Genomic DNA, 22,082 nt, shown 5'->3' with positions numbered 1-22,082 from the left:
TGCCCCCATTTTATGTATCTATTACATCTCTCTCTCTCTCTACAGATAGATACATATATAGCTACATGTACACATATACAGCATACACACTGATCCAGTTGCTGCCCATCTCACAGCACCCCTCTCAGCACAGCACCCCTGGCCTTATCTAGTACCACTTTCCCAGCACAGCACCCCTGGCGTCATCCAGCACCCTACATCCAGAATAGCTCCCCCTGGCCTCATTATGCACCCCTTATCCAGCTGTCGGCACCCCTCATTCATTATGCACCCCTTTCCCAGCACAGCACCCCTCATTCATTATGCACCCCTTTCCCAGCACAGCACCCCTCATTCATTATGCACCCCTTTCCCAGCACAGCACCCCTCATTCATTATGCACCCCTTTCCCTGCATAGCACCATATAATGCAGAGTGCGTCACAGTGAGGGCCATATAATGCAGAGTGCGTCACAGTGAGGGCCATATAATGCAGAGTGCGTCACAGTGAGGGCCATATAATGCAGAGAGCTTCACAGTGAGGGACATATAATGCAGAGAGCGTCACAGTGAGGGCCATAACACGCAGTGTCACAGTGAGGGCCATATAACGCAGTGTGTCACAGTGAGGGCCATATAATGCAGAGCGCGTCAAGAGTGAGTGCCATATAACGCAGAGAGCATCACAGTGAGGGCCATATAATGCAGAAAGCATCACAGTGAGGGCCATATAATGCAGAGAGTGTCACTGTGAAGGCCATATAATGCAGAGTGTGTCACAGTGAAGGACATATAATGCAGAGAGCGCAGCAGTGAGGGCCATATAATGCAGTGTGTCACAGTGAGGGCCATATAATGCAGAACGTCACAGTGAAGGCCATATAATGCAGAGAGCGCAGCAGTGAGGGCAATGTATTGCAGAGACCACAGCAGTGAGGGCCATATAATGCAGAGAGCACAGCAGAGAGGGCCATATAATGCAGAGAGCACAGCAGTGAAGGCCATATATTGCAGAGAGCACAGCAGTGAGGGCCATATATTGCAGAGAGCACAGCAGTGAGGGCCATATAATGCAGAATGCGTCACAGTGAGGGCCATATAATGCAGAGAGCGCAGTGACTGGGGTCTGGAGCGAGCAGGGTCTGAGGATAACAGCTAGGTACAGGTAACAGCAAGGGAGCATAGAGAACTAGTACCCAGCTTGCACTGGGATAAACGTTGAACTGGCAAAGGACTGCTCAGCAGCCCTTAGATACCAAAGGAAGTGCATGATTGCTAGGATTCCTGATAATGCTCTGGCTGAATTGGCTGAAATTAGTCACCTGATCCAAGATGACGGCGCCTATGTCGCTCTGCAGCACTGCCCTAAAGTGACCAAAACTGACACCTAACAAAGGGAGCCCACCACAGCGTCCGAACAGGTAAGGCTCGCTGCCCTCTACACACACAGCCCTGGTCGTGACACACTACATGCTAGGCATCACGGATCCCATAGTTTGGTAGTTCAAAAGAGGCCTCTCCCAACTCAGTGCTGGTTTAACACGAACACTGGCCGACAGCTTATTTCACCACGAGAGGGTATCCAGCCACGGTCATAACTTGGGAACACAGGTATACATTCACAGACATGGATTGCAAACCAAGAAACTATTTCCTACCCTTTTTTTGTTCCCAATATGCAGGCTATGTAATAATGCACATTGAGTGCATTTATTCATTATTTTATGAATGCACTTTAACATTATATATATATAATTTTTTATTTTTTTTTGCTGTTTCATTTCATGATCAGAATGACAACTGATTTTCCATATGGTTTTCAGCTTGAGTGACATTATCTGCTGCTGTTATGGAGTAATACAGTGAACCAATTGTAGGATTGAATTGGATGTACTGTATTTTTTCACTCTGTATGGCCACATTGTCTTTACTTAATTCCTCGGGATAGCCCTCAGACGACTGTTTTGAGTTCCTTTTTTAATAATTTTTTGGTACTTTCTTCATTATTCTTTTTTACTCTTACATGCCTAGGTCCTTCAGTATATGTTGCTTTTATAGGTTTTATTCTTGTCCCTAAGGGTTGTATTATGTACATTTCTTAAAATTATTTCTTATTTACATGTTTTAGTCATTAAACTACATTTTGGTCACTCTGGCGCTCCCAGCTTTCTCTGTTTTGACATGTGTTTACTTTAAATAGATGTACACGTGTTTATTGCAATGCTTATAGTACGGTTTGTTCAAATTGGTACAGTTTTGATACAATCCTTATGCTAGATGTATATATTCTTTAGATAATGTATAACATCCCTATTTAATATGTGTCAATTGATGTTATGTATTTGTAACATACAAGGTTATTGCTTATGTAGATCGGTTGCTATGGCAGCGAACTGTGGATGATGACGTTATATGGTAGAGTCTTCCGGCGGTCCTGCTTCCCCGCGGTGCACATGGTGTCGGTGGAGGGTATTATAAGGTCAGTATATGTGGAATGTTTTTTATCCTGATGACGAGATAATTAAATAGTCTCGAAACGTTGAAACACAGATTTGCGGTGTCTGAGAAGTGTTATATCGAGTGCCGCCTTTATGCATCTATTTATTGGATCCACCATTCGAGAATATCTAGGCGGGCACCGGCATCTAAACACTAATACATTGGGAGTGCTGCCTTTGTGGCGTTTGTGTTTTGAGCATTGCAACCAACACAGCAGGTTGACGTTGCTCTGGGCAATAGCACCCAGTTATTTTTCTCTATTGGGACACTACATGTTGTCGGATTTGTAGCTGTTGTTAAAGATGGCAGAGCTTCACAGTTTGGGTGTGGTGATGGATACTGTGAATTTGGCCATGCAAAACACAAGGAACTACACTCAGCTTTTCTGAATCAGAGGCAGAATCGATTTTATTGGAATGCCATTTAACTGATGAAATCGAAGCAACTCCTTAGGAGCATCTATATAAAGAACTGGATTCACCTCAAACAAAAGGAAATTGATTTCTTGTATCACGGGATCTCAATAAGTGACTACTATAAGTCTAAACGTATTCCTCGAGGTTTCAGAGTGCGCAATGCCCCAACCATTGGCAAATTCAATGTTTCATTTTGTAAAAAATGGATCGCGGTGTTAAATAAGTGCAGCTTCGACCTCATGTTATTGGTGATTGAAGAATCAACTAGAGAATTGTCACTAATAAAGGAGAAGATTAATACGTTTGAAGCTGCACATAAGGGAGCCTTTGAAACTGACTCCTCGATCAACTGATTCAGAAATTGGCTAGCCAAGTAACAGTCTGTAAACACAATCTAATCACATTCAAAAAGAAAAAATTGGATAAAGTAAATATGGGTTTTGTGCAAGATCAAATATATCACTGGGTGGGAGCTGGCACAAAGGAACGTGGCCAATACAAACGTGGCAGTAACAACGGAGACGCGTCCAACGCGAGGAAGTCCAGACAGGTTCTTCTCAAGATGTGCCCACCACTAGTGATTATGATGGATAAATGACAAGAGTTGCAGGGGCAACAATACCCCCTTTAGTGTTTCTTACTCAACACAGTTCCACCAGCTGGCAATATACGAGAAGAGGTGGTCAGAGGAAAAGGCAGAGGGAGGGTCGGCAGACCCCCAATGCAGCAGAGACGTTAGCGTTTAATCTTTCCTCTAATGAGCTGACTGAGACCGAAATTAAGGTATTGAGCAGGGGTCTTTCATTTGTCCCTATGGCTCAATTTAATGATTTACAGGGAGAGGTTGAGAAATAGAAGCTTACTCGCCAGTTGAAGCTGCATGAATAATATAAAGGGACTAAAGCCAGTGTGATGGTTGAAGAGCAAATGGGGGTTTATATCCCTAGTCCAGGGGTGGGGAACCTTTTTTCTGCCGAGGGCCATTTTGATATATATAACATTATTTGTGGGTTGTCCCGGTGCAGGCCACGCCCCCCATGTGATGTCACATGGCGGCACGGCCACAATCGCTGGTGATTACAGCAATGCCTGGAGTATGCTGAGGATGCTCCGGGGAGCTGTAAGGGCAGCGGTGTGACCGTCTGAAGCATCCTAACTGCTCCAGGCGGCACTGCTGCATAGATTCTGGCTGCAGTGTGCCATTCTAGGCACCCTGCTAGCCAGATGAGGCTAGCAGACAAAAGCTGAGAGGGCCAGACCAAATGATTCCGCGGGCCTTATACAACCCCCGGACCTGAGGTTCCCCATCCCTGCCCTAGTCAATTGAAGAAATTGCAGAGAAAGAGTTCATTTGAACCGAACTCTAATAATGGATCTATACGAACCTTTGCTTGAATTTTGGACACTGGCATTGGAGTCCTTAAAAAACACAGTACATGATACTAAATTTGCATCTTATAATAACTTGAGTAAAGTTGAACGTGGAGCTTTGCGTGATTTATCCAGGTATACAGAGTTTATGATTCGCCCCGCTGATGAGGGCGGGGCGATTGTAATACAGGATCTATCTATGTATAAGGCTGAAGTCGAAAGACAGTTAGCGGATAGTTCAGGGTACAGGTAACTTCCTAGTTATCATACTACAGGTCGAGTCTCCCATATCCAAAATGCTTGGGACCAGGGGTATTTTGGATAACAGAATATTCCGTATTTTGGAATATTTGCATATCATAATGAAATATCTTGGGAATGGGACCCCAATATACACACAGAAAGCATGTATGTGTTACATACACCAGATACACATCCTGCAGGTAATTTTATACAATATTTTCAATAATTTTGTGACTCAAGCAAAGTTTGTTTACAGAAATGAAATTCATTTATGTTTCATATACACCTGATACACACAGCCTGAAGGTAATTTTATACAATATTTTTAATAATTTGTGCTTTAGACAAAGTTTGTGTACATTGAACCATCAAAAATCAAAGGTTTCATTATCTCAGTCATGCAAAAAAAAAATACCATATTTCGGATTATTTGGATATGGGAGACTCAACCTGCATTAAGTTATGTAAAGATTTAACTTTATTGTTGACTTTGGCAGTGTAAAATGATAACATTACTGAGGAGTTGAGGGCAGCTTTGATCCCTGTACATCCTATTGTTCCCCTAATCTATACATTGCCTAAACTGTACAAAAGTGTCATCTGTCCACCAGGGCGGCCTATAATAGCAGCAAGGGGTTTGTTGTTTCAGCCTGTCTCAACGTGCCTCGATGCCCTATTACAACCCTGTATTGTCAATAGTCCTGATTTTTTAGTAGACACCACAGCCTTTCTTAATAAGCTTAAATATATTGGTGAAATACCTGGTGAATATGGTTTGTTCAGTATTGATATTTCGAATTTATACACCATTATTCCTAATAAGGATGGGCTTGCGTCAGTACAAGCTTTGATAGACAGTCTTACCTGTTATGTTTTTTTCCCCGACTCCATAGGGGGCACAGGGATGACTCTCCTCTCCAGGCTATACCCAGAGTCATCTCTGTGCCACCATAGTGGAGGAAGAAGAAAAGGAGACTTATGTCTTAAGGTGCATACACACACAACGATTTAGTTAATGAACGATTTTAGTAAAAGATTTTCTACCTTGAAAAAATGAACTAAAATCGTTTACTAAAGTTGTTCATTTACTATGTTCATTTAAATGTAATGAACGATTTTTATGAACTACAAACGATTTTTGCATATTAACTTAATGAAAATCGTTGAGTTGACAAGTCTGACTGAACTACAAACGTGAACGAGCATGAACAATAATCGTTCATCGTTTGACTCAGAAAGTGAACGATTTTTTCAAACGATTATCGTTAAATGATATCATTTAACGATAATCGTTCAAAAAATCGTTGTGTGTGTATGCACCTTAACCTGTTAAGTCTTTTTCTTTGACTCCATAGGGGCACAGGGCTGACTCTGGGTATAGCCTGGAAAAGAGAGTCATCCCTGTGCCCCCTAGTGGAGGAAGAAGAAATTATCCGCACTCCAGTTATATTAAAACTTCTGCTGGCCGCACTGTCTTATCAGCGCTTTCCGTACTAGGTTGCCGTTTCCCCAATCAATGCTGTGCATGTTTGAACGGGTTATGTCAGTTCATTTGTGACTGCAGTGCAAGAAAAATGGCTGCCCCACTTTTGATTTGCACGAAAGAAGAACAGCGTGCAGTGAGGTTTGCTTTTTGTGGTCTGAGGGTGTGCCTGTGCAGATATTTATCTAATACTTTGTGCACAATATGGAGAAAGTTTTTTGTCGCGAAGAAGTGTATATGATTGGATAGAGAAGTTCAAAGAAGGTTGCACAAGTGTCAGCAATTAAGAAGGAGCCAGACGCCCGTCCACGACTGATGAGAACATGGAGCGTGCACATGAACTGATTCTGTTTGATAGACTATCACCTGTTTGATCCCCTAAATGAAGCCCTAACAGGACAAAGATTCATGTCTGATGAAAAGGTGAAGACAGCGTTGCATTAGTGGCTCGCAGCTCAGCCTAAAACATTTTTTAATGAGGGAATAGGAAAGCTTGTTGACAGATGGACAAAGTGTATTGAAAAGCAGGGAGATTATGTTGAAAAATAATGTACTGGTCTTTTCTGAAAGTCGATTAAAATAAATTCTACAGCCAGAGTGCGGATAATTTTTGACTCATCCTCGTATATAACAACTTGCACTTCGACCCATTATTAGTGGGTCACTAGCTATTGTAGTTATCATTGCAGTTCCTTTCCCGCCTCCACCTCTCTCTTGCTCGCTGTTTCCCAGGGAAATTAAGAAGTGATAAAATCATCATCAATTTTTAACTAACATACTGAAAGCTCTGGCATACCATTTACTGCCAGGGCATGCTGACAATTGAGGAATCATAAGGGCCACCCATCAACTTTACAGAGCCACGTTGCAAACATATTTATGCAGTGGATTTTCTTACGGCCTGTGTAAGACCTTGGGAAAGTCTCACTGTTAAGGTGCCCATACACTAGTACAACCAGCATACGTTCCAATTCAGCATCCGACTCCCCGGAGCTCCCTGGCAGTCCCGGCAGCACGTTTGTTGTTTTTCTTAGCACAGGATCTGTCATGCGATCGATCCTGTGCCTCACGTGCTCATTAGGGAAACAGTCATTGAAATGACTTGAATTGCTGCACGATGGATCGCATGAACAAAATAAACGGCACGATCTGCACACGATACGATGGAACGTATGGGCTGCACATATGATCATAAGATCCGATTATAGGAGCTGTGGGAGCGCACATCGGATCTTATCTTACTAAAAAAAAAACCCACTATTTTCAAAAGATCCATCGAAAAACGGGCCGAAATCGTGCAGGTGTATGGCCAGCATTATACACTGAAGTGTACACCACGAGTGTAAGATATGCAAATAGTTTAACTTTTGCTATTAGCATAGATTACATTATGGGGGGAATTTTACGTTTTTTTTGCAGCTCACTAATTAGTGGGTATCTGATGGAGCGATTTATTTGCTGCTCAGTGCGGGCACGAATGCCATAGCTGCACAAAATTCTGCTTGCGGTTAAACCCGGTCTATTTGAGACAATTACTGGGCACCCCAAAACAAATGAAATTGCTCTGACGGGAGCCCATTAATTATTGTGGCGCTAAAAACAATTGGATTGCCCCCTATTTGGGTATACTAACTATTACAATTTCCGTAACTTAGGGAAAACAAACATTTTAAGTTACAGTATGTAGTCGCAATTTCTGCCTACTTTATTGTGTAACTTGCATCCAGCTGTCCCAAATACCAAAAGCTTGTGAACACAACAAGTGTGCTTAGTAGCAGCCAATAAGACTCTTCAGTATAGCAATGTCACCTCACACTCCCAAAATAAACATGAAATAGAAATATCACCAACGAGACCAGAAGGTGCTGTATTAGAAAATGTAGTTCACCACTTGGATATCTTTTAGTGTGGTATCTTTAGTGCAAATGTTCCACTCGATCCTTCCAGTTGAGGATATAGCTTACTGCACTATGAGAAAAATGTTTGCATTTTTTTTTTTTTTAGGTGCACTGGAAGGATCGAGTGGAATATTTGCACTAAAGATACCATACACAAAGATATCCAAGTGGTGAACTACATTTTCTGATATAGCACCTTCTGGACTCTGTGATATTTGTATTTATTGCATCCAGCTGTACATGAGCCCAAATGTCTAAAGCATTTTGCTTTTAAGCCTCAAGATGGATATTAAGTAATCTAACTTATCCAATTTGTTGCTATGCCCAAAGCTGTTTTTTTTCTAGTCAAGTTACTAGTCCAAACATCCAGCCATCTTTAGAAACCAAACATCAACTCACCCGCTAATTGCACATACTCTCTGCACAGTGGTTATTGTGTCTGCACTTTTGCTACCCTGCCACAATTGTGCCCTGTCTTTTTAATACAAATCATGACAAAAAGTTTGTAATAAATAGTAAGATCACATCAAAATGTGTTTGTATACTGATATTTAATATGGTTTAAAAGCAATATAGTTTTAAATAAAACACAGACAGAATATCTGGGGCTCTCTCTCTCAATCCTTAAATATCCTGTATATAATGTAATACAGGTTTCTGATTTGGTGGCATTTTTTTTTCCATTTACATTTAATGTGAGAGTAGTAATACAGAACACTGAAATATGTAAAGGGCTATACCATTAGATGTACAACATGTGGATGTCAGAAGTACTAATTCTCTTAGGTGGATAAAATAATATACAATTCATGAGCTAGTCTGGCAAACTTGGAAGCCAGCTGGATCTTTTAAAGAGCCAAAGAATGTGTGCGCACAATGACCTCAAACAGAAAAACCTCCAAAATGCAAGCAAATCAGTAAATTGTTTGGGCTCATCATATTCCCAATACCTGGGATTTGTCCAACTCCATACCAGTTGAAAGGGATTTCTATACTGTAATTTGCAGATGTCATTATCAAGTTTCATTGTTACAAGTACACAACACAGTACTTACATCAAGTTCAGACTGGATTAGAATACTCCTGTGTTGGTCTGCCAGATCTTTTACTGTGGTTATATTCACTGCACAATGTTGCACTTGCCCATGCCTACCTAAAATGAAAGAATATCATCACTCACTGCTTTGGTAATTGTGAGTATGTGGATTCTATTAATTTAATGGCATGACCTAGTTATACCTTTAGTTGCCAGAAAACACACTTTTCCAAGAAAAAAATGGGAATCCAAATGTGTTATAGAAGATCTAATTCTGGACAGACTGCAAAAAAACACAAAGTATACATTAGTTCATGACAATGCAAATGAACCAAAAAGATTTGTAAAAGCTACTAATTGGACACCTGATGCCCTGAACAGAATTCCGAAACCTATGGCCCCAGAAGAACATTTTGGATATCAAGATTTCAGAACAAACAACCACCCATATCTGAACTACCACAAGCAGAGCTAAAACACAAGTACCCACAATCTATTCTCAAACACTCTTTGGTTCCCTTATAATCAGGTCCAAATTAAGGTCTGTGGGGGCCCCTGGGCAACAAATGTGTGGGATCTTGACCATCCACCACAGTTGTTTTCCGTGGTCTTCCGGGTCTTTTGGTGTTGCTGAGCTCTCCGGTGCGTTCTTTCTTTTTAAGAATGTTACAGTTGATTTGGCCACACCTAATGTTTTTGCTATCTCTCTGATGGGTTTGTTTGGATTTATCAGCCTAATGATGGCTTGCTTCACTGATAGTGACAGCTCTTTGGATCTCATATTGAGAGTCGACAGCAACTGAATCAATGCAAACGTCACACCTAGAATCAACTCCAGACCTTTTACCTGCTTGATAATGAAATAACGATGGAATAGCCCACACCTGTCCATGAAATAGCTTTTGAGTTGATAGTCCCATTACTTTTGGCCCCTTAAAAAGTGGGAGGCACATATAGAAACCGTTGTAATTCCTACACCGTTCACCTTATTTGAATGTAATTACCCTCAAATTAAATCTGAAAGTCTGCAGTTAAAGCACATCTTGTTTGTTTCATTTCAAAGCCATCGTGGTGGTGAATAGAGGCCAAAATATGAAAATTCTGTTAATGTCCCAATATTTATACACCTGACTGTATATATTAGTTGAATAAAGTGCACTCACCAGGCTTTATCCACATGAAAAAAATATTCAGCACTTTATTTGCAGCATCCGTATAGATAATTATTATCCTTGGTCGACGTTTCGGTCCGCATAAGGACCTTTCTCAAGACCCACAACTCGCCAGGTCATCAGACATAATGTAGACTGTTCATAGGTAACTGCTCGCTCCTATATACCCATTGCAATCAATCAATATACAACACAGGTGTATCACTATCAGGAGGTGACTGCATTAACACATCGTGAACCGCACCTTACCCCACTTGTAATCGTATGTTGGTGGCTGAAATAACCACATGTACAAACCATAACAGATTTAATAAACAATGCTTTACCTGTATTACATGTGTATATACTCTCCACTATCGCTCAGCGGGAGTGCCTCCCGCTATGTCACACCCGGCAAGTTCAAACTGGAACGTAGGGTCTAGCAACCAGGCATTTGTTTGCGTTCCACTGCGGCCACTACATAATATCACTCACATCCAGGAAGCTCAAAATGGAATACAGCGCCTAGCAACCAGGCGTTTATTTGCGTTCCACTGCGGCCACTATATAATATCAATATTGCTACAGGTGATCGGCAATCATTGCCACTATCACTAGTGATGTCCGAACTAGCCTCACCAGCTAACATATTAATTGGTGCCCAGCACATTACTGGTAAGTATATCATACATTAGGGAGAGAACATAATGTTATAAAAACATATCCCCCTTGATATAAAGCAATATGGGAATAAAGTCTAGAGCGAGCAGATACCCAAGTAAGTAAATATCATCTTAACAGTAAAAGATCACACATATATATATATAAAAAACATATAAATAAACCTATGTGCCCAATCACCAGCTTCAAAAAATTATATATACCAAAATAATAAAAAAAATTATAAAGAAAATGAAAAAAAATCATCTATACTACCTTTATATAGTCCACTTGAACACTCAGTCCTTATACAAAAATAGAGAGTTAGTTCATTTCGTTCAGGCCTCTAGAGGCCACAGTGTCCAGGTGGTATATCCACCAAGCTTCCTTCTTTAACAATTTCAAGCCACGGTCACCCCCTCTTTGTGGGTGCGGTATCCAGTCTATGATCATACAGCAAAGTGTTGAGAGCTGATGCCCAGCCTTCAAAAACTGTGTAGCCACAGGTTTATCAGTAACACCAGTGTTAAAAGCCAAACGTATAGAAGACCTATGTTGATCCATCCATTCACGGAAGGTACGTATAGTCTTTCCAATTTATGTAAGTCCACAATACAAGTTAACGAATAAATCACATGATCCATTAAGTACGTTAACCGTTATCGCAAAAAGATTATGGCAGCACCTGATGGTTTTGCCTAAGTTTTTGCACCCCAGCAGATGCAGTTTATGTAGTGAGTGCTACTCTGTTCTCTGTATGTGTGTATATACATATATATATATATATATATATATACACATACATACATATATACACACACACACACATATATATATACACACAAACAACCCACCCACACATACTGTACATACCGTGGCTCCATTAAAAGAGAACGAAAAAAAAAAACATGTTCATCTTGCAGTTGGTGCCGGGGACAGAGTGGGGGTCCCCCTATATGTGGGGGCCCCTGGACGACTGCCCCTATCGCCCTCCCTATAATCCGGCCCTGCTTATAATGAATCTAAAAACAGACCAGCTACCATTTACAGCCACTGTATTAATAAGCCATGCAGATGAGTCCACATACACCTATTCTCAAATCATGCCACCTAGCCTCATTTAGCACGCATTGGACATTACTACTTAGGTGAACCAAAACACTAATCCTTGACGATAAGAAAATTGAACCTCTATATACCCCTGCCTATACCTTCTAAAATCCTTCCTATAAACCTCTAAGAATAACGCTAATTTGCGTGCGCAATCATACAGTAAATAGAGACTCCAGACTTAGAACATGTGGTTCCAAAGCACAAAGTATTATTCAAGTAAAAGTACAGTCAGTTACACGCTATTGATCCAGACACAATTAGACGCAAAGGAAATATACAACCCAAGCACAGTATACATACGCAGAGCTTCCGGACCCGGTGATAGGTATCAGCAAGAGACCCCTCGTCATTCAACATTCAGCAAGAATCCAGCGTTTGAGCACACATTTTTATACCCCCCCAGAATAGAACGGGACAATAGAGGAGTTTGTTGCTGATGTCATTGGTTCCCAGGGGAGAAGCATCTGTTACAGAGCTTTTAACAGGCTGGTTCAAATAGACTCTCCCTGCCTCTAACAGCTGGGGGTCTTCCCTTCCCACCCCCATTGCTGCATCCTAACAGTTGTTTCTAAAATATACATTTTGTTGCTTGTAGTCTCTGCGGTCCATAAGTTGCGAATGCATGATGCGATCTCCACACCGATAGTACCGGAATTCTGTAGAAAGAGTACGCATCATTACGAACCCAAACACTGCTTTCTTATCATGTACAGAACCTAAGTTATCAAATATCTTTATTTCACAGCATTTAAACTAACTGAACCAACTTAAATCATATACTTTAAAACTTACTAAACCTTATGTGTGAATATGTAATGTGTGAGTATTCGGGGTTTGATATAAGGACGCTAGCTAACTTGGGACAGATGCGTGTGCATAAAGCTAATACAGCGGTTTCATACAAAGTCCTATGCAATCGCTAATTTGCGACTAGTTAACAGCGCAATTGTGCGTATAAATGTGTGTATGAGAAATGATGAAAGATGCAATTGCATGTTGCGAATAGTAATATCGCCACATGTACTAAAGGGTAAGTTTATCTAAAAATGGCACTTAGGCGGCCATTCGCAAAATGGCGTCTTGCGATCTCATTTCCAAAATGGAGTCTTGCGGCCAGTCGCAAGATGGCGTCGCTGCGATTTTATTTTAAACTGATCTGGTCTCAGCCAATTATCCAACTTCGACAGTCCACCCTTTGATAGCAAACAACCTGCTATCGCAATCTGTTGTTGGAATTTTAACTTAGGCTTACATTTACATATTATTTAGTGTTATTATGGGATGGCACAAGGTGGTTCTTAATCCATCAATAATGTGTCTCTGAGTGGGGACATAAAACTACTATTATACGCACACCGCAGATCTTGGAAGATCATGTGAAAGGAGTGGGGATGCACCAGTCTTATAAAAGCAGTCTTGAAGGGGAATTGAGACTTGACATTACCTGAGGTGTTTTAAAAATAACATTTCAATAATATATTCTATGCATGTCTAAATATAATACATTAAATGATGGTACTTCCTAGCTCAGGGTTGTAATGCAGTTCTGTATTTACCTCGGTATTCATACTGGCTACCATCATTATTTCATTCTTTCGTTTCACTCTATTTTTACATTTTCCACACTTCAACACAATAGGAACATACCGGACGCATATGCCAATTATTATGATGACAATTAGTATAAGGACCAAGAATTTGCCTATGCTGGCGATCACTTCCTGGACTCATTCCCCTAGACCTGAGAACCATTTCACTGGGTTCAGCCATGACACCCATCCTTCTATCTTTTCCCCTACTTCAGCCACTGAAGCGTTATGGTTCTTACAAAATAACCACTTTAGCTGCAGAATCTCATCCATCTTCCGGTCTATCACCTCCTTAGTGTCGCTGGTATCATTGGTGACATAAGTGCAACATTTTACTCCAAATTGGGTGGCTAATGTTACGCAATAGCCTCCAGTAACAGCAGTTAAATAATTTAACACTAGCCTGTGTTGCACCAGTTCTTTCTTGTACGCTTGCAATTCTCTCCCTGTGTACCTGAATGTGTCATCGTACATCTCGGTGATATTATCAATTTAGCAAGTTCCTGAATATATCTAAAATTTTGTGTTCCCTGAGCGATCCTGGTGGGGTCCAGTGTGACTAAAACTTGAAAGCCGGTTGTCTCACTACTTAACTGAGTGGCTTTATGCACGTCACCAGGTATCATATTTCGTTTGTCTCTGTGTTCATATTGCGTGTGAATGTATGGTGATGGTGTGTTTTTATGTATACCAAGCATTTCAACATGTGTGAGGGTCATCACTTCTGGGACTACTCTTCCCAGGTAACACAAACCTTCGGAACTCCATGAGAGCCACTTATACGCCTTTCTTCCACATATGAAATATACATTATCGGGAAGAACATAAGGAATGGTATGCATCATTATCATTAAACACATTTCCCTTGCAAACAATCCTATCTCAGGCTCTTCCATCTGGTATATGCAAGTTTCTGGTTGTATTATTTTAGCACAATAATCATGTGGTACAATGTATACCGGTACCTAAAATGTTTCCCACTTAATTTAATTGAGCGAAACAGATCATAGTTTATGGACTCATTATCAGCTCTTTGTGAGAAGGTCATCATCTGATTATTCCCTGTCACTTCCCAACTCCCGGGTTTATTGGGATTGGTTATGTTTAAACACAAAAGTGATCTATCTACTTGAAATTGATAGAGTTTGAAATGAGGTGGTTTGGATGAGAGAAATTTTCCATCCAAGGTTTTCCCTTTTTGCAATTCTAAAATTTCTGTGGTATTCAGCGGAAATGACACCAACCCTACGTTATGCTGTCCCTGTGGCACATGTGAACACACCCAGCAATCAGTTTGATTTAACACTTTGCCTACCATGCTATGATAATCCTCTAGAGGATACCCACCCCAGTACGGATTATATTTAGGTTGGCACCGTTGGATACAGTTCTCATCAACTAGGGACCCACAAAACTCAAATACAGGAATCTTCAGACGATAAACTTCCACACCTTCCCCGAGTATCCGGAATGACAGCTCTCTTAACAATAACAGTACTAAGATTGGTCAGACACTTCCCTGATTGGCATTGCACTCCTCCTGTCTCCACTCCATCAGCACTGCCATCAGCTCCCGTTTCCTCAATCGGTCCCCCATCACAGACACTGGATATCCCCGAACTGACCAGGATGGTGAACACTCTAAAAGAGAATATGAAAATGAACACAGCAGGCCCGTCCATTTTAACAACAAGTCCTGTAAAATTTCTCTCAGTTCAGGTATCTCACTACGACCTTTTCAATCCTCCCGGAACAAGCTCGCGAGCGACAGGTCCACACTATCAGCCTTTTCTCCGACTTGTTTCTCCACCGGTTGATTGACCTTTTTGCAGTGAGTGGAATGGACCCAGGTATCTCTCTCGGCCACCTTCAAAGATGATGTACTCGTCAGCAGCACCTGGTATGGACCTTCCCACCGATCAGTCAAACAACCTGAATGCAAGAAATTTCTGATCATAACATATTCTCCTCGTTAAACATCATGACAGTTTCAGGCATATCATTAGACAACAATTTCAATTTCTGCTGCTGTTGCTTTAACTGCTTACTCATTGATATAAGATACTTTACAGTTACCTTGTTGTTACCCTTCAAGTATTCCTGAGGACTTATAATCAAATGAGGTTGTCTACCGAACAGTATTTCAAATGGGGACAGATTTAGAGGGGGTCTGGGAGTGGTCCTTATGCTATGTAGGACCAAAGGTAACGCTTCTGGCCATCCTAGTCCAGTCTCTGCCATAATTGTACTTAATTTATTTTTAACAGTCCCGTTCATCCTCTCTACCTTGGCACTGGCTTGCGGTCGGTAGGGGGTATGAAGTCGGCTATTAATACCCATCAGCTTACACATATTTTGGAACACATCACCTGTGAAATGAGTACCCCTGTCACTCTCGATGATTTTAGGGATACCGTACCTGCATACAAATTCTAAGACTATTTTCTTGGCAGTAAACGCAGCAGTATTAGTGGCCGCTGGGTAGGCCTCAACCCAGTTAGAAAATACATCGGTGCACACTAATACATACTTAAGGTTCCTGCAGGGTGGTAATTGGATGAAATCAATTTGTATCACCAGGAAAGGTCCATCAGTCGGTGGAATGTGGGACGGTTCGGTAGGGATCGCTTTCCCTATGTTCTTCCTTAAGCAGGTCAGACAGAACATTGCTATCTTTTCTGCTTGTGAAGAAAATCCTGGTGCGCACCAGTATGCCCTCACCAACTTGCACATACCTTGTTTTCCTAGATGAGTCAGACCGTGTGCTGCCTCAGCCAGGCTGGGGTAATATGCCTTGGGGGCAACTGGTTTACCTTGTCCGTCCCTCCAGAGCCCGGAGGACTCTTGCCCACATCCCTTGGACTTCCACATGGATTTTTCCTGAATTGAACACAAATTTTGCTTCTCAATTAATTTCAGCATGTCAATTGTTTGGAAAGACGCAAGTTTTTCAGTTGGAGAAAACATTTTCAACCCTGCTGCCCACTTTGCAGCTTCATCAGTCCTGTTGTTGCCCAATGACACCGGGTCATCCTCACATGTATGGGCTTTACACTTAATTACTGCCACTGTTTTGGGCAGTTGGATTGCTTCTAAAAGGTGTTTGTGTCGGGGATGTGTGCAACTGGTATGCCTGCTGCTGTCATAAAATCTCAGACGCCATAGAGCCCCAAATCGTGCACCACCCCGAGTCAGTGTAAATGTTAGCAGATTTGCCTGCTGCCAGTTCACACGCTCTAGTTAGTGCTACTAACTCTGCCACCTGGGCTGAGTGAGGAGGACCAAGAGGTTTAGCTTCCATGATGTCTGTGTCATTTACAACAGCATAACCTGTACATAATTCACCTGTGTCTGTTTGTCTATGACAACTCCCATCCGTATAAAAAGTCACATCCACAATCTCTAAAGGTGTGTCATGTATGTCAGGTCCAGCAGTAAAGGTCTGATTCAGATATGTCATACAATCGTGCGTATCATTATGTCCGCTGAACTCACCTCCCGCCAGCAACTCGTCACCCTCCACCTTTTGTACTTGTGATAGATACGTTGCTGGATTCAGCGTGCTGCAACGTTTAACAGTGATGTTTGCGGGTGCAATTACGGCTAATTCCCATTTGGTAAACCTAGCTGAAGAGACGTGTCTGGTTTGAGCTGAGTTCAACAGAGCAGATACAGCATGGGGAGTGTAGACAATCATATCATGGCCCAATACTACGTCCTCACTTTTACTCACCAATAGAGCGGTAGCTGCTACACTTCTCAAACAAGTGGGGAGTGATCTTGCTACCGTGTCCAATTGGGCACTGTAGTATGCTACGGGCCTACTGGCATCACCATGTTTTTGTGTAAGGACACCTGCAGCACAACCATCGGCTTCCGTACAATACAAATCAAAAGGTTTTTCATAATCGGGTATTCCCAATGCAGGAGCTTTTGTCAGGCTATCCTTAAGATTAAGGAAAGCCTGCTCGGATTCCTCTGTGTGTACGATACGATCGGGCTTTGAGGAAGAGACTAGTTCCTGTAAAGGCAAGGCCAGAATAGAAAAACCTGGGATCCACATTCGGCAATATCCACACATTCCCAAGAAGGTACGAATTTGCTGTTGATTCTGCGGCAGTGTCATGTTTTGTATGGCTAGGATTCTATCATTTGTAAGAGGTCGTAACCCCTGGGTTAGGCAGTGTCCCAAATATTTTACTCTGGATTGGCACGGTTGTAGCTTGTCCTTAGCCACCTTGTGTCCTGTATGCGAGAGATGAAGTAACAAAAGTTTAGTATCATTCAAACATGACATAAAAGAGTCAGGACATAGCAATAAATCGTCCACATATTGAATTAGAACAGATCCATTGGCAGGTTGAAAAGATTGTAAACAGTCGTGCAATGCCTGGTAGAAGATACTGGGGCTGTCTATGAAACCTTGGGGTAATCGTGTCCATGTATATTGCACACCACTGTATGTGATTGCAAATAGGTACTGACAGTCAGGATGGAGAGGCACAGAGAAGAAAGCAGAACAGAGGTCAATGACAGTGAAATGGGTTGCATTTGGTGGGATCTGCATCAGGATGACAGCTGGATTTGGCACTACAGGGAATTGGCTCTCTACTACCTTATTAACACCTCTAAGGTCTTGCACAAGCCTATAACCCCTCCCACCACTCTTCTTCACCGGAAAGATGGGACTGTTGGCTACACTAGCTGTACGAACTAAAATTCCCTGTTGCAATAATCGCGCAATTATTGGAAATACCCCTAATTCTACCTCCTGTTTTAGTGGGTACTGGGGGAATTTTTGGAGCTTGCCTACCGCTTTTTAAGTTTACCATTACAGGGCTTACATTTGCCATTAATCCAGTGTCCTGTCCATCCTTAGTCCAAAGAGAATTTGGAATTTGTGACAACATTTCATCTACTTGTGATGGATTTTCTTTTAAAACTGTAGAGTGATACATTATCCTTTGAGGAGTGTCTAACATATCCCGCACCTCGTATACCATTCTCTCTGGGATATCTAAATATACACCATCAGGGGTGCAATATATAACACATCCCATTTTACATAACAAGTCTCTTCCCAGTAGGTTAGTAGGAGTCGCAGCAGCCAGAAGGAAAGAATGTCTGGTATGCAACGGCCCAATAGTAACCTCTGTGGACTTTGTTAAAGGATAACGTTCCACTTTACCTGTTACACCCATTGTTGGTACTGTCTCGTTGGTCACCTGTAAATTAACGGGAGATTTCATCACTGACCTGGTCGCCCCTGTGTCTACAAGAAAAGGATATTTAGTACCAGCTACATCAACCATCATGACCGGTTCTTCCCTAATACTTCCCATTAACCTGACTATCTGTAGACTACAGGTATGACCTGACCCCTAGCGTTGGCTACCATTCTCCAATAAAGCATTTACGGCCACAATTGGAGCTGGTGCCTATTGAACATTTACTGGCCTCTGTGCATATCCCTTATGGGGACATCCAGATCTCCCCTGATTTGGGATTCCTACTCGTTTTACTGTACAATTACTTAAGTGTCCTGTTTGTTTACAATTGAAACATGTCCGTGATTCAGGTGTCAACATGTGTTGTGGTGAAGTTTGAGCAGAGGGTAAAAGTGGTGGATATGGGTAAGGATAGGGAGGGTAAGGGTATTGTGGGGGATATGAGTATGGGACCTGTGGTGGTATTGGGTTAGTGGAGTAGAGCTGTGTTTGTTGTTGTGTGAGGTTAGTGAGGGCAGGTGTGAGTGTGTGTGCAGGTGCGAGTGTGTCTGTTGGCTGTGATGTTACCGTCATTCCTTCCAGAGCTTGTATACTGATAGCCATTAGTTTTTCGCTCTGGATCTCCCTCTTTTTTGAGATGTCTTTGTCATGTTCTATGGCAGACTCTATGAGGTTATCTATTGTAAGTCCCCTCCAGCCAGGCTGTGAGGTCTGAACTCGAGTCTTTAAATTCTCTTTCAGACCGTCCATTAGTACCGTGACTATCATTCCCCTGTGGTGAGGGCTATCTTTAATATCTTCTATCCCAGTGTACTGGGCGATAGCCTGCAGAGCCCTGTCGCTATAGTCTTCTGCAGTTTCACTCTCCTTTTGTTTGATTGTGAAAATTTTGTTCCAGTTAACTACTACTGGAAAATATATACCCAATTGAGTCACAATGCGGGAAATGTTACCTTGGTTTACTTGGTCTGTTAAGGGAACGTCACCATCCAATACACAATCCGTGATAAATTTTGTCACGTCGGTATTGCATGGCAGACAGGCCCTTAACACCACACGCCAATCTTTATTAGTTGGCTCATGAGAACTACCCAAATTCCTCAAAAATCTCTGACATTTGGCTAGTTCCTTTTTGGGATCGGGGAAATCATTTATTATGGAATTTAGTTCCGCTCTTGTCCACGGACAATGCATTACTACTTCCCTCATGGGCACTACACCGTTCGGAACAGTTATCGCCCGAATGGGATGCAGACCGGTAGCGTTGCTACCTCTGACCTGGTTACCTGGCTGGGGGCTTAATCTGCTGCTGCTACGTATGGTATTAACAACTTCCTCTACGGGTGCAGAGTGTGTTAACACTTCCCTTGCTGTTACCGATGGAGATGGCGGCACCACTCGTGATTGTGGTGATGCAGCATCCATCATCTGCACAGCATGGGAAATGGCAGACATTACAATAGGCTCATCATCTACATCATAAACATTTTCTTTATGGTTACTTAAGAGGGGTACAAATTGCTTGTTACATTTTTATGGGTATTTTTGGTAACTGTACTTGCACCTCCATCCACATAAGGTGGGGGAGGTGAGCGTGAACTGCTGGCAATACTCTCCACAACGCTACCTTGTCGTCCGTATTGCAATTTAGCGTCGCGGATGTATTTTCTGACAATGCGCTCGCAACGCTAGTTTGCGTCGCTTGCACATTTTTAAGCCACGCATCCCCTTCATGCTGCCACAATTTTAAACATTCAAAATATTTGACCTTCTTCTCTCGGGAGCGCATCAGACTGATGTGATCCCGGACGTTATCTAATACATCCTTTTCAAAACTACCAATTCTGGGAAACGGTCTAACACTCTTCATCGTCATTTTAAACCATACATCACAATACCTTATTGCATAAGTACCGTACTTAGGCCCTCATTCAGAGCCGTTCGCTATTTGCGGTCGTTCGTTTTCTAAAAAGGGGTGGCTATTCAAATGAACCGTTCGCACTTTGCGGACTGTTCACGCCTCTAAGTCTGAACGAGAGAGCAAAACATGCGAACGTAAATTTGAAAAATACGCCCCCTGGCCGCTCGCACCATACGTCATGTCCGCTATTTATTAGATTCATCGAGTACATCGACCAGCGTATGAACTGCTCGCTATTCTTGTGGTTGGTTTTTTCAACCACTATTTTGCGAGCAGTTCTGAGTTAAAAAAAACCAAGTGACGTGGTCAATGACGCTGCTGGATTAATTATGCACACCCTTAAAACGCCCGTTTTGACCTTTAAGCACGCCTGCGATCGGATTTCCACTCCCCGTTTTCAAGCACCTTCCCCTGTTACCACCCACATATGCCTCATTCTGTCACACAAAATAGCAGGCATTTGCTATTTTGCGAACACATGAATTTCGACCGCACTGACTGGTTCGCGCATGCGTATAACGATCCGTACGCATGCGCAGTTGGGCAAACATCGCTTGGAGCGAACGAGCTGCCGCTTACGAGTGGCTCTGAATCAGGCCCTTAGTATGCATAATACGACGGGCCGATCCGATCGGCGCCTCCATTAGCAGCACATCATTGGCCCACTGTTTGCATGGCTCCCATTATGAGACAAAATCCTACGCTTTTCAATACAGATTTAAACTGTTGAAAGACAATCAAGATACTTTCACTTACCTGTGGACGATTTAAATCGGCGGCGCCCACACACCTGGATAAGGTTTGAAAAATGCAACTTCCACACCTATAGGAGATTATATGTCGGCCGCTCCTACGCACCTCTCTACAACAAAGACAACATGTATACCTGCTACTGTGTATAGAACGGTAAAGCTACTTACCGAGTGGCTAGACTAACACTTGCACCTAGCCCTTAAGGATCATACGATATCCTTAACTTTATCCAACAAATATTCACTGTTACACACTTTTTTCTTGCGCAGAAAAATACACGTTAACCCAGATATTGATAACAATTGAAAAAGGTAAACCTCGACGGCTTTGTTTAAACACGTGGCAACAGAACCGGAAGTGCGTATACGCTATTGTGTGACCAGCCGCATACACAATAATGCGACTACCACACAACCGTATAACGACTTTTTAACTGCGTACGCAAAAATGCGTCTCAGCCGCGTACTCAATACTGCGGCACCCCTTTAAGCGTTAGGTTCTATCAACAAAGGAAAACAAACTTTTTCCTTTCTTGTCCCTAGATTCTAGTCAGCTTCCTTGGCTCACACGAAAACGGATAGCGATCTTTCAGCACAAAGCGGTTACAGGAAAACCATGTATGTGGCCACTCCACCCTTTGCTGAGATATCGCTAGACGTATGTGCCGTGTGAGTAGGTAAGTGACTTCACTCGACGAGCCCCCATCTGACGATATTAAAATTGAACCTCTATATACCCCTGC

The 22,082-nt window shown here is 42.2% G+C and overlaps 1 protein-coding gene across 3 annotated transcripts in view; it reads right to left on the bottom strand.

Moving 5' to 3' along the window:
* CENPM (centromere protein M) overlaps positions 1-22,082 on the bottom strand; it is a 126,522-nt gene that overhangs the window by 34,119 nt on the left and 70,321 nt on the right. For all 3 annotated transcript variants that reach the window (XM_088443873.1, XM_088443874.1, XM_088443872.1), the window contains 2 exons: positions 9,129-9,208; positions 8,945-9,042 (listed from right to left, as the gene is read on the bottom strand). In XM_088443873.1, coding sequence (XP_088299999.1) covers positions 8,945-9,042; positions 9,129-9,208 — 178 coding nt within the window. The remainder of the gene's footprint in view (positions 1-8,944; positions 9,043-9,128; positions 9,209-22,082) is intronic.

The sequence above is a fragment of the Taudactylus pleione genome, unplaced genomic scaffold, assembly GCF_031769625.1.
Source record: "Taudactylus pleione unplaced genomic scaffold, aTauple2 ptg000336l, whole genome shotgun sequence".
Taxonomy (NCBI): Eukaryota; Metazoa; Chordata; class Amphibia; order Anura; family Myobatrachidae; genus Taudactylus; species Taudactylus pleione.
The sequence above is the reverse complement of the archived record's forward strand: the minus strand, read 5'-3'. Positions and strand labels throughout refer to the sequence as shown.